Source organism: Osmerus eperlanus, chromosome 23, assembly GCF_963692335.1.
Source record: "Osmerus eperlanus chromosome 23, fOsmEpe2.1, whole genome shotgun sequence".
Lineage (NCBI taxonomy): Eukaryota > Metazoa > Chordata > Actinopteri > Osmeriformes > Osmeridae > Osmerus > Osmerus eperlanus.
The window spans coordinates 3,615,191-3,633,045 of NC_085040.1; the positions used below are offsets into that span (position 1 = coordinate 3,615,191).

Consider the following 17,855-nt stretch of genomic DNA (forward strand, 5'->3'; position numbering starts at 1 on the left):
ATTATGGTGGAACAAGGCCGCAGTGTCTTCATTGTAGAAACATAAAGGTACCAATAATTTTCCTTTCCGCACGCCCGCGAGGTGGATAAAGAGCACTTTCTATTTGTTTGTTCGAACAATGACAAGAATTGCCGCTTGCATTTCCCTGATAAGAGTGTTTTAATAAAATAAAACTCTCTAAAGTCAATAACAATCTCTGAAGTTTACCCCAAAAAATTGGATGCTTGTTTACATCAGAGCAAAAGATTCCTCGCTCTTGAAACTCTGCCAAACACCAGAAGAAAATAATTTGCCACCAGAGAGCAAGAAATATCCCATTTTGCAGCTTTCCGCTGTAACTCTGTACGGAGTGGATCATGAATGACATAATGTAGTTCATTGGCTTCATGCAACAGTATCTCCTGTTTACTAGCATCAGAATATGACAAGCAGCACAAGTCTGGAACTGTGTAATGTGGGGCGTACGGCGAAAGAGAGAGAGGGTTGAGGTCGCCAGAAGACAAGAAGGTAGATGGGAGAGATGGGAGGAAAATAAACAAGGGAATTGGAGCGACTCGGAACGGAGGTCAAACGGAGGTCGCACGATGCGTGTTTGTGTGGCGTGTTTCTGTGTGAGCCCCTGGGGTCCCAGTCCCCTGTCCGTGGTGTGGTGCTCCAGCCGGGCACTACCCACACCTGCAGTGTGTTTCCTGTCAGTGGCTGACACCAGAGTTCACGCCCTTTTTCTGAGGAATAGTCCGATGAAAAGGAGTCAACGAGGCAGCGGGCAGGCGCACAGGGAGGTGTGCCACCTCAGAGTCATGGAAACACAATCAAATTGAAATGGAAGCCGCTATGTTACCCTAACCCTGCAACCCAACCCCCTTCAAACCCTCAATTAGTTTTCCCCCCTCCCATTTTAATACGTCAGTATGAGTCGTCTAGACGTACGGTCTACACTTGCTCTCTGAGTCATGAATGACATATACTTGTATCCGAGGCTACACCTCAATAGATGATCAAGAAAGAGGTCGCGCTTGGTCATGAGCGTTTTGCTGGAAATGTCCAATCGACGACCTTCCCTTAACTATCTCTGAATGAAACATGCACAGATCCATCTGTATGTTTCTCCTTAGCGATCTCTACCTATGTGGAAGGTGAGGAGAGGATGCAGGTGCTTCTCATGGTGGAAGGAGGAAGGTAGGTCCAACCTGTTCGAAAGAGTGTTCCCCTAAAAAAGCTTGTTCATCTAACTGCGCCACCATGTACAGTTCTGACTTTGACTCGGTTTTCAGCTGACACATACCCAATCTGTTTTGCAGGGACATTTTATACCATAGGTATGTCATATGTATTAATGCCTTTCCCTTGGCTGTCCTAGAACTGTGTACATTCACAGCTACAACAAAGTGGACTTCGCACTGTGGCACTCTGCCATCCGATTGGCCGCGGGCACAGACGGAAAGGCGTTGAGAAACCAGCAGCTCAGTAAAAATGGCGTCCCCATCGTCGTCGACAGCTGCATTTCCTTCGTCACCCAGTATGGTAAATGTCAAATTTGACCCAAAGTCATTAAGATGTCCTCATAACCCCCAGTATACACATACACACTGAACACACACACTCCCCTACCAGGTCTGGGTCAGGAGGGGCTGTACCAGAGGAAGGGGGATCCGGCCCGTGTAGCCCAGCTCCTGGAGGCCTTCAGGGGGGACGCGCGCAACGTCAAGCTGAGGGTCCAAGAGCATGGCCTGGAGGACGTCACCCAGACCCTACGGACGTTCCTGTCCCAGACAGAGGACGCCCTCCTGGCCAAGGAGCTCTACCCCTACTGGGTGTCCGCTCTAGGTCAGCCAAGGACAGTCTTTTATGTTACAAACTTTTGTAGTGGCTTGTTTTGCTTCGCTGCGAAAACAGCGACACTCACTTTGTGTCAGATAACCCCACTTTTACTGCACTCCCTCTCAAAGTATGTCCATCGTCACATTCACAGGGGATATGGAATTGTAACGGGATTTACGCCTGATTGCAATGGTTTGGTGTTCGTAACCAGCAACGCGTATTCACGCAGTGTTTGTGTTGATTACAAGGTGTAGCAGGAATTCAATTCAGACGTTGTCTGTTTCGGTTGAAGTAGTCTGTTGCTGTAGACGCTCCTGCGGTGATTGAAAGTAGGGTGCGCGACGAAAACAGGCTTCGCTCTTCACGCTGTCGCCTGTGCCCTCATCTCCGGCTGTGTGTACAGATGAGGAGGACGAGAGGGACCGAGTGAAGAAGTACTCTGCCTTCATCCGCAGCCTGCCCAAGATCAACAGGTCCACCCTGGCGGCCCTGCTGCAGCACCTGTTCAGGTACGGCCCGGCGGGTCTCTGTGTGTGTGTGTGTGTGTGTGTCTGCCTGTAGCTGAAGGTATTCAATAATGTGTGTGTGTGTGTATCTGTTTGTAGCTGTATGTTTGCAACTCTGTGGGTGTTTGCCTGTCTCGATGAATGTTGGCAATTGTTTGTTGTGTGTGTGTGTGTGTGTGCACGTGTGTCTCTCTCTGTCTGTGTCTTGAGCTGAATGTTTGCGATCGCGCGCGCGCGCCACGTGCGTGTGTGTCTGTAGATGAATATTTCCACGAGTGTGTGTGTGTGTGTTTGCTCATGTGCTCCCTCTGGCACAGGGTCCAGTGGTGCTCTCACCTGAACCAGATGCAGACTCAGGACCTGGCCCGCCTCTTCTCCCCCTGCCTCTTCCAGACAGACGGCCAGAACCAGCAGGAGGCCGGCGTGGTGCAGGACCTCATCAACAACTATGTGCAGCTGTTTGATGTGAGTGAGCCCTCCTCCCCCTCTTCTCCCTCATCGCAAACTGTCCCGCCGTCGCTAGCTCGTTAGCGGGATCGCCGCTCTCATCGAGCTCCTCGGAGCTTTGACTCTCGGAGCGAAACGTGGCGACGACGGGCACGGAACCTTTCTTTGTAGTCGCCGTGTATCCCCGGGGGAACCTTATTAGCGTTGCACCTGAGGATACAGCTCGCTAATGAAGACAGGGAGAGAGAGAGAGAGAGAGAGAGAGAGAGAGAAGAGAGAGAGAGAGAGAGAGAGAGAGAGAGAGAGAGAGAGAGAGAGAGAGAGAGAGAGAGAGAGAGAGAGAGAGAGAGAGTAACTGCGTCAGCGTCGCACTCGGAATGTTAGCTAGCATGCTAATAGGATTGGGAGCCGTGTGGGCACGTTTGTTCCAGAGACGCGCCTGTCTCTCCTTCTCGTTCCAGAACAGAAGAGGGGAGGATTCTTTCCAAATCAGTTTAGGACGCCACCGCTCCGGCAACAAGCGGCCTTGAAGCCGAGCCAATGGGAGTGAGCGCTGATGAAAACGCACACACACTGGCACCCAAGAAGTGGCAGACGCAAGCTCATTCGTAGGAAGTTTTATGCGTCGCATGCCGGCAATTTGGTCCTTTATCAGAACCAAACACACAGGCTGAAGCACTGTGTGAGTGCGTGTCTGTGTGAGTGCGTGTGTGTGTGAGTGTGTGAGAGAGGAATCCCCCCCCACACTTTCAATCTTCTTTGCAGTGCATAACCCTGACAAAGCAAATTGTTCTCTGAAAATGATAGCAAAATGCCGGAATAAAAAAATCTTATTTTCCCAGCCCAGAGCTTTGTAAAGTGTTGTACACTGGCCTATTTACACTGTTGGAACTGAGCCTTGGTGTCTAACAATCACCCACACTTCCAACTCCTAAATGAGTTCAGCAGACTTGGAAAGTCTGTGAGAAGCGACCCACTTCTAGACTTTGGAGTGACACTGTTCTGCAACGGCTCCTGTCCAGAACTGGAGCTTTGAACTTCCTCTATATACAGAGGTGGGCACTGTTTTGCCCCAAATGTCCCATGCGAGGCTAAAGAAGGCTAAGAGTCTAGTCTAGTTCAGCTCAGGTCATTGGAGTGGGATGTTAGGAATTGTGTAATGTTGCAATGCTGTGTGTGTGTGTGTGTGTGTGTTTGTGTGTGTGTGTGTTACCCTGAAGGTCCAGGAGGACCAAGTGAAGCAGATGAAGAAGGAGAACAGTTTCATTACGAGGTGGAATGACAAAAAGGATGCCACAGTAAGTCAACCCATTTACCTCCACTGACAAACACTATCAGGACTCTGAAATGTTTTTGATGCATGCGTGCATGCATTTCATACAGTGTGTGTTGGTGTGCGTGTGTGTGAGGTGGTGTAGACATTTGTGTGGGGGAAGTCTGTGCGATTTCATCACACCGAAATCCATTTGATCTGTCTGGTCGGTTGGGGATGAAAAGAGAGGGAAGAAAGGAGGTAGGAGGATGAAACAAGTGGGGGATGAGAGGTTGTTGTTCCTGTTAACCTTTATGGCAGCTGCTTAATGTCTGGATGGCTGTGCTTGCAAGAAACAATTTGTTGAGATAACCTGGAGAAAAAAACAAATGAATCATTCTCGCCATCCAGCTCATGTAGGAGTCAGTCCGGGGTTTTTTTCTCTCCTTTTTTACACTCTAAAGTGGCTGTTGAAAGAACAAAACTACAGGTCAATGCTATTACAAAGCTACGTGGAGGGAGAATTGGACTCAAAAGGAAAATACAAGGTTGTCAGAGTCTTGCTAAAGGTTTTTGGTAATCTAGGATGGACTCCAAACAGAGTTGAAGAGGAAAATAAAAGTGACAGATATTCAATTGAAGCACTAACATCCCTTCACATCCAAGAGAAGAAAAAGGGGTTCACAGGATGTGTGAATAGGATATTATAGTAATTGCACCTGCGAGAAATCTGTGTGCTCAAATGCACACACACACACACTTTGTCATTGGTACAACATTTTACCCTATTCTTACACATTATGAATGCAATTTTTGCCTCAATGTGATTTTATTTCTCTCTGCGTGGCATGATCGCCAATCTCAGTTGGAGTCAGAGATGACTCCGCCCCCCTCTCTCGTTCTCCCGCTTTGACAATGAAAGTTCCTGACTTTGTTTCCCACCTGCCCATTGGTGGATGGGGTGGTAAACCGGTAGAGCGGACTTATCTTAATGGCGCTGTTGCCGTTCTTGCAATTACACCTCATGCCTCATTAGTTTCAAAGGCTGTAATTTCTTTAGTTTTTTTTGAGCGTTTCAAGTCAGATGTGAGTCCTCCCCCTTGGCAGGTTAAGGTATACCTCTCAACAACACATGATTGACATGATGGCTTACCATGGTTACGGATTTAGCACTCACACGACACAGTACATGACACACCCTGAAACATGTGGTGTCGCTGCGCCAAACTGTTAAGTTCCCTCCCGTCATTTCCATCACTTCATCTCAGCAGCTTGTATCAGGCACTCTTGACTCAACTTTCCTCCCTCCCTCTCTCTCTCTTTCTCTCCCTCTGACTCTCCCTCCCTCTCTCGTTCTATCGTTCCTGAGTTTACCAGAGACTGGCTGAATAGAGCTGTGATTGCCCGTTGTCTGTGAGCTGTAATCTCTTCTGTAAGCACACCATGATGAGCAATGTTGCTCTTAGCTACGTATATCATTCAGTTCTATGGGCCCCACTGACACACACGCAGACACACACATGCAATACTTTTCTTCGCTTGCTTACATAGGCAACCCCCCCCCCCCCCCCCCCCAGACACACACACACAGTTACAGAGGAAATGTAAACACACTGAGTCTTGCACACAAGCACACACACGCACACACTTACACATGCACAGTAGCAGGAAGATGAATGTTGGAATGATGAGGATCAAGGATCAACTTGCTATGTTCCGATGCCGGCAGCAGTTGTCATGGATTGCTTTTCTTCCTCTACGAAAACATCTCAGATGAACTTAAGCCTCAGGCCTTGCCTCTCATATCCTGCTCAAATACATTGCGTTGCTACTTCACTGTTAAAAACAAAGCCGTCATTTGGATGCTGGAAGGATTGCTTTGAATCCTTTTCGGGACTGTTTCAGTGTTACTGATTCTTTTCCTGTCGAGTGATTTGGTCTGGAAGAGTTTGCACTTCATTTTTGTATCTTTCCGAGAGTACCTGGTGAAGCATTGGGAGAGAAAGAGCGCGAGAACAGGAACTGAGGAGGAACGGTTTCTCATGTGCAATGACATTTTCGATTCCAATATACCTTTCCTGTTGTTTTACAATGCCGGAGCAAGGTTGACTTGAAATGCAGTCAACTGACACACGTGAGTGCTTGCTTCAGTACTCAAGGTCTCTGTCCTGGTCTCTACCTAGTGTGTGTGTGTGTGTATTTGTTAGTGCATGACACCCAAAAGTTTAAACCAAGTTCTTGTCAAGAACTTTGCTCGGGAAGATTTGTTGAGCTCTAAAAGGCAGTTCCACATCGCAAGAGAACACAAAGGGAGTGCACACTGTAAACTTTGACAGGACTGAAGAGACTGCATCAATTGTCCTTGCTCTTTACCTCTCCTAACTTCACCCGGCTTGACCTCCTTTGCTCGGATAACTATCCCATCAATTAGCAGCGGAAGATTTCGCTTGCCTGCAGCTCTGAACACAGCTCCTCTGCTTCCACAAATCCTCTAATGCCTATCTTGGGTCCCTGCATTTAAGTCCAGACCACACTAGACCAAGGAATTTAGAACAAAAAGCCAATTAATCCAGACTCTCTTGTTGTTCGTATTATTTAACTTTGCCTGATTCTTTTCCTCTCGCTCCCTTCCCTCTCTCTCTCTCTCTCTCTCTCTCTCTCTCTCTCTCTCTCTCTCTCTCTCTCTCTCTCTCTCTCTCTCTCTCTCTCTCTCTCTCTCTCTCTCTCTCTCTCTCTCTCTCTCTCTCTCTCTCTCTCTCTCTCTCTCCCCCTCCCTCCCCAGTTCTCTCCAGCAGGGGACTTGATCTTTGAGGTGTACCTGGAAAGGAGAGAGCCCGAAAACTGCTGCTTAATCAAGGTGTGTGAGTGTGAATGTGTGTGTTTGTGTGTCAAAGGGTTTGGGGGGGAATCAGGGGTGGAAAGAGTAAGGGTGGAGGGAACCGAAACGGGAGGGGGGGGGGGGCGAGTGGGGAGCAAGAACGGGGAAAGGAAGGAGGGAGTAGAGGGAGAGGTGGAGGAGGTGATGGAATAAGGCCGAGGCACTGGTGGTTAAACCTGATGGGATTACTGCCACCAAAATAAATCAAAAGCGGGCTAATCAAAGAAACGTCTGATTTAATTGTGTGAGTAATTGCGTTCTATCAGCGGCGCTGGTGAGCTGCAGGTAATGGACTTATTTTGCAGGTGTGGAACAGCGGTAGGGCAGAGAGGCAGGGGTGACAGGGGTCTGCTCAGACTCAGGTTGACATTAACACTTCTCTTTGCCTTGCTCTCTCTCCTTCTTACTCTCTGGAGTGAAGCAGGGCCTTTTCAAATTCTATCCACAGAACAATTATTTCGCAAAAGGTCTCAGTGTCTGGCTTTGCGCAGGCTTTTAAACCAGCGATGTTCAGTTGTCCTTTCCCCATGTCAAAATGTCAGATAACTGTCGCAAGTCTTTATTTTACAAACCGTACTTGATTGAACTGTTCATTGTAGTTACGAACGTGGTTATCATAATCCACAAGCCTGAGGTTTATGACGCCAAACATGACGTCGTTTTCATTTTTCGGCAGCTGTCTCCAACCATGCGGTCAGGTGAGTTGACGGAGACCACTCTGGGAATGAAGAACATTGTCACAAACGCCGGTGACTTTTGGACCGCATACGAAGTTATCGAGAATGGAGAGCTAGGTAGGTGACAGGAAGAGAATGATAAAACGTTTATTTGAAACCTATTTTCACGTAGGTTTTGTTTGACTAAATCTACTCTGGAGACATTCGAAGCCCCTTTAACCATAAGCCCATGTATCTAGCCTTTCCAATCAAAGCCTGCACCCCAAACTTTTTACTCCATCGACACTCCTCAAATTAGTGATTGGATTTCACAAGGCAGTGTTTGATGGGCTATTTTCATGCAGGGCACATGCAAGGGACACACTCCCCTCATCTCCAGGCTCCATGATTAGAAGATGAGGCGACCTCTGTAATGAACCTGCGTCAATGGATGCCGCCCACACTCAGGAATTAGTCTGATGGCTGCATGAATGAATCATCGCTTTTGTAGCGTGTTGTGAGGTTTTACCAGTCCTGCACCCACCTCAGTGGGTTGGTTTGCACACAGCCTCATGTCAGACACCTTCCCAGTGGGAGGTTGTGGGGGAACAGGAGTCTTCCGAGAAGGTGCTTCTCTGGTGTTCCGTGTGCTCCTCTCTCCAAGTTCATCGAGTTTGCGTCCCATTTATTTTGTTGCCCCCTTGAACAAAGTTCCAAAGGACAGGCTGTCCTCATCTAAAAATGGAGGTCTGTGGAATACTGAGGGTATTTGCTGATGGTTCAGCATATTTCTTTGCGGTGAGACAACATGTTTTGCCGTCGAATAAACATCCAGGCAATTCTGAAGCTGCTGTTTTGACAGTTTTTGCCTGCGACCAGCAAGAGGGGAGAGACAGTGTTAGGTAATTAGGATTTTGAAGGCCCTCTATAGATAAACACCTTTATCTGTGGTAATGGGTGGAAAAGGGAAGCTAATATTTGGAGGAAAGCGGGTAACTAATTTCATGGCCCAGGTCTGCAAAGATCCCGGGAGATAAACCTCCATTCTGTAAATAGGTTATCCCACTGCAAGTTTTTTGTTTTTCTAGCATGTGAAAAGTAGGCAGTTGTTTGGATAGGCCGATGCTTTGGAAGCAGGACTGGAGCAGGATGCAGGGTGATGTATAAGTGATGCTTCCAACTGATAGCGTGTGCCATATTACTCTGTTAGCAAATTAGGACATGATAATAGGTCTATTTTGCACATGAGTGTGTTTTCTAATCATGTTCAGATTTGCTGAGGATAATTGCAAATTTGAACTACACAATAATGAAAGTGGGGAGGAAATAAAACATCCAACTAATGGTCTTGTGTTTTCCTGATAGGATTTTCCTGATGGCATTTTAGATAATTATCGTTCAGTGACTTGGAGATGTAATTTTTTGTTGTTGAGGGGAGTTAGGCTTTGTTCACCCACAATAGCCCAGATCACAGGGGCATGATTTCTATACAGTACGTCTTGGCAAAATGTATTTATTTTTCCACACTTTTTGTTTTATTTGCTTTTGCCAGAACGACCACTGCACTACAAGGAGAAGGTTCTAGAACAGGTATTGGAATGGAGCACAATGGACGACCCTAGCTCCGCCTTCCTTGTCATCAAAAAGTTCAAAGGAGTCAAAACAGGTTCTGAACGTTTAGGTGAGTCAGAGATGCTTAGAGCCTCAAAGTCTCACTTGCCCACACACACACACACACACACACACACACACACACACACACACACACACACACACACACACACACATGTGATTGAAAATCCTCAAACAAGCCATTTCAGCAGATATATTAATAGTATAAAAAAATATCTACAGTTTGATTATAAATGTGCAGCAAGAAGTAAGCGTTTGTTTGTTGTGTCAAAGCAATAGATACATACTGCAATGACACTGGTTCACACACTACTCTCAGTCTAGTACATACAGTGATGCATACAGGTTAGGCTTGTGTCTCACGTACTTTTGACCCCTCTTCCTCCTGTCCATCCCACCAGGACAGAAGCAGTGTCTGAAAGGCAACTACTTGAAGTACAGGGATGGATCCTCGAAGCTGCTAACTGCCAGTAAATTCCAGGACAGATATGTTGTCCTCAAGGATGACAAGCTGCTCCTGTATAAAGACATTAAAGTAGGTTCACTTTGGGAATGGTCTTTATTAGTGTGTAGTGGTCAAGGGTTTGGGGGGGAACCACACTATTTAACAAAAGACTAACAGAGGCAGGTCCTTCTGTAGAGCGGGGTCATCGTTCAGGATTAAAGACGGTATACTGTTTTGTGTTTGGTAAAGTGTTAGTTCTATCGAAATCGCCTTTTTCCAAATGGGTCTATTTCTCCCTACTTAAAGTTAGCATTGCTCTACTAGAAGAAAGGAACTCTCATTATGTTTAGATTCCCAGATTCAAATCACTCTCTCTACGCTCCCCCGACGGGACGAGTGTTCCGTTGCGTAGGCCGATCTGAGTTCTCTCTCTGGATCTAGAACCCGTGGAAATGTGCGCGTGGCACGCAGGGTACAAGGGTCCCCCCGAGGCGCCCCTTTCAGAGCTCGTTGCTCCAGTTGAGACACAGTTTTGTAAACGAGTGTGAAGATGTGTTAATAATTGATGGAGGTGGAGGGATGGTGCGGAGCGGGGAGGGGGAGGGCGGGGGGAGGGGGGAGGGGGTGGAGGAAGAGGCGAGGAGGCTTTGAATGAAGGCTGTTCTTTGCCTTAATTAGTGTAGTATCGGGCACACTCGGCAATGTGGCTAATTATCGCATGAAGAAGGTGGAAATTATCATTGTAGCGGAAATTTAATTGATATTCTGAGGCATTTCTTTTTCAAAGCCTCTGTGACAATGAGCGTTAAGGCTTGTTGGGGGGGGATGTTGGGATTATAGGTGGGTGGAGCCAAGGAAGAGACAAACTGCTGACATTTTTCCACGTGTCATTTCACTAAACTGGTAGACATTTTAGCCTTCTGGTAGCCCTTTCTTGTACTTTACTTTACAACGTTAGAATTGCCACTGTCTCTTCCAGAACACTAAACCAGAGAGAGAGATCCCAATCAAGTGTGGGAAGTGTTACCTGGGCCTCAAGAAGAAACTGAAACCTCCAACCAGGTAGACATGTAGAATACTGTGTCTGTTTTGGACTGGGAAGGAAAATGGTGCTTAGCGTATCATTACGATGGAGGGATTATTGTTGTTATTAACACTTATAAAAGGGTTATTGTGTGTTTTCTCTTCTCCACGATTTAAATCCCTCTTGTTTAACTGTAAGTGCCCAAACTCCCGGACTATGCAATCAACCCAACCACCCTCAGTTTGCTTTTAATATTCCCAATCATGAAATAGATTAAACATAATTGTGCATTAACAAATACAAATGATCAGCCCCGCTTCTCACAATGAGAAACAGTGCTACCACTTTATTTAAAATATATAATAATGTAATATTCTAATTTATTACTCTTGTCAAGACGGCAGCATTTTTTTCTGCAAAGAAGTGGAGGATGCCAGCCCACTGTTTCACATTGCCCAATTATCATTCCTCTTAATTTTTGCTGTGTCGGAATTAGAGTCAAGGAGAAGCATGAAAAATGAGTCTAGCCAGTGATTGTATGAGTTTCTCCATCCTAGAGGGCAGAATAACAGGATAAGGGAATGAGGCATTTGGGGGGTGAGAGTGGATATGGAAAGAGATAATTGGAAGGGAAACAGTAAAGATTGAGTAGTATTGTAATAGAGAAATGTTGAGTTAAGAGAGAGCTTGTGCTAGTCAAGGCATGCTGGGGGCTTTCTCCTCTCTCCTCCTCTCCTCCTCTGTTAGAGTTCTGAAAGTGTTCTCTTTCCTTTGCTCTCCCCCCTCTCCTCTCCTCTCTTTTGCAGTCCCAGTCTAACAGGGGTGTTACAGAGTATGTTGTCCCACTGAGGGTGGTCCTAAACAAACGGTGCAGGTATACTCACCTCCGAGGAAAGGGATTTACCTTATACCCAGATCTGAGAAGATGTTTTGCCCGATACCCACTTCAAATAGCGAGAGACATGAATTTGATCAGAGCCGGGCCACCAACCGTTGTTTAAATCCAGTTAATTCCCAGTGATTCATTGTGTGGGAATTGATTTTTGGAGAGCAATGAACTTTACATTGTCCTATCGTGACCATTTCACAAGCGCACTCTTTTGCCGCTGATTTTAAAATAGCGAGAAACATCAATCTAATTAGAACCAGCGATGAGCCCTTGTTCAAATAATGTCATTTCCCAGTGATTCAATGTGTGTTAAATTGATTTTTGACCGCGGAGAGCAATGAACTTCATGTCACCCTGTCATGAGTAGTATCAAGAGCGCACTCTTTGGTCGCTGTTTTTAAACCAGACATATCTTTGGATTATTCATGCATCGGGGTAGTCATAAGCACTGTATGTGCATATTTGCGAACACACACACACACACATTTGGTTTGGGGTTAGGATCCCTCAAAGTCACAGTATAGCCACCTACTGTACCAAGACACTACACGACTGTCTTGTACTGTACCACCACACACACACACACACACACACACACACACACACTCACACAAAACCACAAATGTATGAGGGTTGAGTGTGCAAGATGACAGCATACCTAAGTGTCCTGTACTTTATGCATAAACATGAGATCTAAAAATACTAATGAACCTCCAGTATACTGATGTCTGAAACTAACATGAGATCTAAAAATACTAATGAACCTCCAGTATACTGATGTCGGAAACTACTTTTTTCCTGCATTTGAATGAAAATGTGATTATGACCTTGTAAACAAAAAAAAGAGGAAAAAAAGGCCTTGGCAGTAAATCATTGTCTGTCCATCTGAACTCTTTCCTTCAATGTTACAAAACTCCATTATCCCCCCAGCCCCCCAGATTTGTGTCTCAAAGCAAAAGGTTTTTGAAGATTATAACCTCCAGAAATATCTTTGTAAAATAAACATTTGTTGGAAATGTGCCAAAACGGTGGAGAATCACTTATTCTCTGTCACTCTCTGTCACTCTCTCTCTCTCTCTCTCTCTCTCTCTCTCTCTCTCTCTCTCTCTCTCTCTCTCTCTCTCTCTCTTTCCCTCTCCTTTCCTAGTTGGGGCTTCACCATCTATACAGACAAACAGCAATGGTGGGTAAACTGTAGTGGTTCACCAATTCAACTGTTGACAGCAGAACACAGTGAACACGTACTGATCTATTGACCTAAAAAGCAGTTACATCAGTCGAAAAGTAATTGTCCAAGGTAGTCTAAACTAAGATGACTCAAATGGGAAATAGTCATTTAGCAAACACTTTTATTCAAAGTGACATGCAAAAAGTGTATGTAAAAAAGTAAAGATTAAGCCACCGTCGTCAACCATATACTGTTGTAGTCAAGGAGAAAGATAACGTGCAGACATGCAAGTGTATACACTTTTAACCCTTTCATCCCACAGGCATTTCTGCTGTGAAGGGGAGGAGTCACAGGTAACCTGGGTGACTGACATCATTCACAAAATGGTGAGTGTCCTTCAACGATAGGCTCTGTAAAGCTTCATACTATCTGCAGATGGCACTGCACATACATCCATACGACTGGATCGGATCTGGATCTGGACCTGACCTTAGCCAGTTGTTGCAACTGTGACAATCACACAGAGAGTACTTTGCTTCCAGACACATCCGCGTTGTAACCGCCTGTGACTGAGAGCGCACAGCGCGCATCAATAATGCAGACGAAAGCATTCAGACGTGCAGGAGGAGGTCTCTTTGTCTGTCGTCCTGTCCTCTCTCTCTCTCTCTCTCTCTCTCTGGTCGTCCTCCCCTCGCAGTTCTCGTCTTTATTTCTTCCTCAAACCCTTCGATTTTCTTCTCTAAATTTGGGTTCTCGTGAGGTAGCCTGTTCCCTTGCTCGAAAGGAAAAAAACGGAAATGCAAAGAGAATACATCATTCACTGCAAATAACTGTATGATTCATTTAAATAATTAAGACCTACAGTAGCTTGACGCTATTATCCAGCATGAGCCACCATCTAGACTTAACAGAGCAGGGTTTGCCAGAGGTGTGATTTGAGAACCTCTGATGTTAACCGTTTGCTCCGCCACAAGCCAGCGATACATCACGTGTTCTAGTTGTTTACTGCTAGCACTTACTGTAAAAGCTCTGAGTGCATTAGAGTCTGTGTGTAGGAAAAAGAGCAATACTTTTAAGAGGGAGATGGATCTAAATGGCAGGACGATGTTTGGCCGATGTGCTAGCTGAATGTGCTTACTTACCTAAAGTTTTTAAGGTGTTTATTAAAGGGGGAGCGGTAACTCTTCCATGCCCATCCGGAAGCTTCCACCACTCTAATTCAGCTCCCGACCACTAAATCTGTAGCGAGCTGCAAAATACGAGACTTTCTCCCGGTGCCGCCTAGTATCAGGACCATCGGTTTCAGCGCAGGGGCTTGTAGGAAGGGCGGAGGAAAGAGATCAAGCGACAGAGCAGGGAGAAAGATGGTTTCCTTAATAAGGAAAAGACTGAAAGGGTTAGAGATGTACTCTATGGGTAGAGCGAAAGATAAGGTGTGTGTGTGTGTGTGTGTGTGAGAGAGAGAGAGAGAGAGAGAGAGAGAGAGAGAGAGAGAGAGAGAGAGAGAGAGAGAGAGAGAGAGAGAGAGAGAGAGAGAGAGAGAGAGAGAGAGAGAGAGAGAGAGAGAGAGATAGAGAGATAGAGAGAGAGAGAGAGAGAGAGAGAGAGAGCGATAATAAGGACATGGAAAGAAAACACTTCAATATTCTTCCTCTTACCTGTTAGCAGGCATTTGCTAGGACAGGGTTTCCATGGAAACTGACTTAGTACGGCGTAGGGACGGGGGGTTACAAAAGGTGCAAGAACATGTTCTACCGCTGATGAAATAAGGGTGTGTTAGTGAGCAGCATGTTCGCAGGTTGAAGGGTCAGCAGGAAAAGAGCGGGAAGTTAAAGGCAAAGGTAGAGCTTAGGCTGTTTAACACCACAGGGTCACGACCTTGAGACCCACACACACACTCTACTGTCCTCGGTCTGGCTGGCTGGAGAGGCACCAGTGACGCCTGATACAACCAGGCTAACATGATACAAACAATACTGGATGGAATTGGTCATGGCAGATTTGAAACTCAGTGATAGTTTAGGTGTTAGGTTCAGGTTATTTTCCCTTGTGTCCCTTACATCTGACTTGTAATGGATTGATTTTCAGCATGGAGCGGACCTGTGGTCTAAGAGCACCGACCACAAAACACCAGTAGGTCACAAAGCCACCAGTGGTAGAGCTGTAGCTGGTGGCCAGAAAACCAAGCACAACATCCCCAAGCAAGTATGTACTTTAGAGTATAGTGTTGGTCGCTTCACAATGAATGAGCAGATTAACACAAAAATGCCGTCGTATGGCAGACTAACACACATAGGATTAAGGAGATTTAAGAGTAACTATATCTTGTCAAAATGGATTTTGGAAGGTTTGGAATAAACTCTTCACTCTCTGCTTTCCAGCCGCCAGAAAAAGTATTTTCCCTTCACCTCAGCCCGAGTGACGGTGGGCCCAGCCCTGGTGTGGGGGGCAGTGCCCTGTTCAAGGCTACCCTCCTGGCTGACTGCCTGAAACCAAAGAACCAGCTCAGCATCCCTGACGCGGGCCAGAAGAGAGCCTCCGTGCCGACCCTGCCAAGCTGCCCCTCCCCCCGCCCCGCGCCCGGGCCCATGCCCCTGCCCCTGTCCCCTAAGCCCGGGACCAGGGGCCCCAACAGGAGGCCCCAGCGGGGCGGCGAGGGTGCCATGCCCCCCAGTTTTCTCCGCGAGCTCAACACGGTGCTGAGCAAGACGGGACGCATCGCCAAAGACGAGAGCTGAGAGGGGGAGAGAACGGGGGAGAGACTCGGGGGGGGGGTCGGAGTGGAGAGGACGCCGCCCTTTTTACGGAGAGGACAACGCACATTTAGGAATTCCCAACGGAGTGAGGGGGTGGAGAGAGTGAGGGGCTGGAGAGAGTGAGGGGGTAGAGAGAGCGCGGAAAAAACCTGATTGCGGCTGTTGATGAAAGACACAATAAATGACTCCCTGACAAATAAAAAAAAACGATCCAAATGAGACTGAGAAAAAGAGTTGGAAAGAGGACAGAGGACTAAAAATGGAGCCAATGAGACTGAAAAAATAAGAAATTGTTGAGAACTTGGAGAGTGAGGAGAACAGGTGCAGGAAGAGATGAGGGTCAGGTAGGGTATATAGCTCTGGGGGACAGGGAGCTGACCAAAGCACTACAACCATGATTTATTCCCACCTCTTTCTCTCGCTCGTTCTCTCGTTCTCTCTCTTTCTGTCTGTCTATATCTCTCTCTCTCTCTATCTCTCTCTCTCTCTCTCTCTCTCTCTCTCTCTCGCTGTCTTGCTCTCACTCTCATGCTCTCTCTCAAACCTCACAACATTCCAGAACATTTCCAAACTGTCAGCCACAGAACAACTTCCAACAATGCTGTTGAGGCAGTAAACACTGATAATGAATAGGAGTTGTCAAGAGTCTGCATCAGTACATACTGTTCATTCTAGTTAATGGTTTCTTGGGTGTTTGTGGAATTGCACAACATATGTTGTTATTTGCTGTGTCTTAGGACTGCTTTAACTTTCTGGAATGGAATATGAATGCGTCCAATACATAGATTGCATAATTCTGTACATGTATTATGTACACAGTGCATTTCATTCATTAGATATGTTCCTCCCCATCAACATAGTAGTATGTCTGTTGTCAAATATGATCCAGCCTCCATGCAGATTCTCAGAGCAACACCTAGGCTGTGACTAATAGGATTTTTATTACGAAACTCATTCAAAAAGGGCTACCCCCTTAGAATGTGCCTCAAACTTCTTTTACCATTGTTTTATTCATAGACTTCATCAAAGGTTCCCGTTTCTATTGTAGTACAATGTAAAAATGAACTCCGGTCTCAAGTCGTATGCTCTTATTGAATAATGGATTTCCGTCTGAAAATGCACACGCAGGCGATTGTTGCGCAGGTCCACCCATGAAATATTCATTTTAAAATTAGATTTTTCATTATGGCGTGTTTACCAGCTGCTTGTTCTTTGGCTCGTGTCTTAATATCATAATCACAGGTTCTGCTTTATGGTTGTAGTCACATACCTCATGCTTTCTAATATGTTTTTGTAGGAATGTAAATAAATAAATGAGTAGTGTAAATTGCACTTGTGTCCAATATAATTGTAATTACGATATATTAAATGAACCATCAAATAAACCAACCTACACTTATTCCTGAAACTTTTGGGGTCATTTAGAACCTATACGAGAATCCTGTTACAACAGATTACTCTCAGCATTGAACACTTTTCGGCTCCTTCAGGGGTTTATGGTAGCAGAATCTTGATGAGTCTCAATGATTGACACACAGGCACACAGACAAATAATTAGAGGAAGAAACATTTAATGACATTCGTTTAGGTCTCAGATGCACCCATAATGTGTTCAATTTCCTCTTTATCAGTGTAATTACACATGACCAAGTATGAATTAGTGCAGTAATGAATCTGAAAGAGTCCCGAGCACTAAAACTGAATGATCTCTTTTCCTGTGTGTCAGACGACTGTAAATCCACCTTAGTGGCATATACATTGACCCCGTGTAGACCCCATCCCCCCCCATCCTCAACACGCTACTAACATGTGTCAGGGCTGGTGCACGCCCCGGCGATTTACACCCCCAGGAAAAGTTACGGCCCTGAGTTCATTCGGCAGTCTATCTTAGCTCCCCCGGAATGCATTCCTCCTCCTTTAATCTCTCTCTGCATTCATGTCGATGGACAAATATTTACGACATAGCGGCCCATTCTTGGACACAGCTGTAAAATGTATGTTTAAACCAGTCAAGCTTCATCTAATTAAAAGCCTTTTGCGATTGCAATCCAATGAGGGCGGGGCAAGGAGGGGCTATAAATGCTCCATCAATTTTGCTCTCGATCCATGATAAGCCACTGCCGTGTCAGAAAGAGGTCTGTAAAATTATGAATATCTGCGTTAGCGAGAATGGGTACGTGTGTGTAAATAGGTCCGTTCGTACACGGCAATATTGGAACTGTGCGATGAGTTGTTCGGAGAGGTGCTGGAGTGATGGGGGTTATAGTAGTTTACCACTTTAACTGTGTATGATTATGTATAACTGAGGCTTCCAAAAGTGACTGGTATTGGATTAAGAGTGTGTCATCCCTACTCACACATTCATACAGACTCTCACACAC

The 17,855-nt window shown here is 45.9% G+C and overlaps 1 protein-coding gene across 1 annotated transcript in view; it reads left to right on the forward strand.

The window, feature by feature from the left end:
* arap2 (ArfGAP with RhoGAP domain, ankyrin repeat and PH domain 2) overlaps positions 1-15,456 on the forward strand; it is a 63,308-nt gene extending 47,852 nt beyond the window's left edge. Inside the window, 15 exon segments of the mRNA XM_062449518.1 lie at positions 1,116-1,179; positions 1,361-1,524; positions 1,615-1,827; positions 2,225-2,330; positions 2,645-2,792; positions 3,995-4,072; positions 6,809-6,883; positions 7,581-7,698; positions 9,113-9,241; positions 9,594-9,727; positions 10,617-10,699; positions 12,698-12,733; positions 13,041-13,104; positions 14,807-14,923; positions 15,100-15,456. Of these exon segments, the coding sequence (XP_062305502.1) occupies positions 1,116-1,179; positions 1,361-1,524; positions 1,615-1,827; positions 2,225-2,330; positions 2,645-2,792; positions 3,995-4,072; positions 6,809-6,883; positions 7,581-7,698; positions 9,113-9,241; positions 9,594-9,727; positions 10,617-10,699; positions 12,698-12,733; positions 13,041-13,104; positions 14,807-14,923; positions 15,100-15,456 (1,886 nt within the window).
* Positions 15,457-17,855: the final 2,399 nt, after the last annotated feature.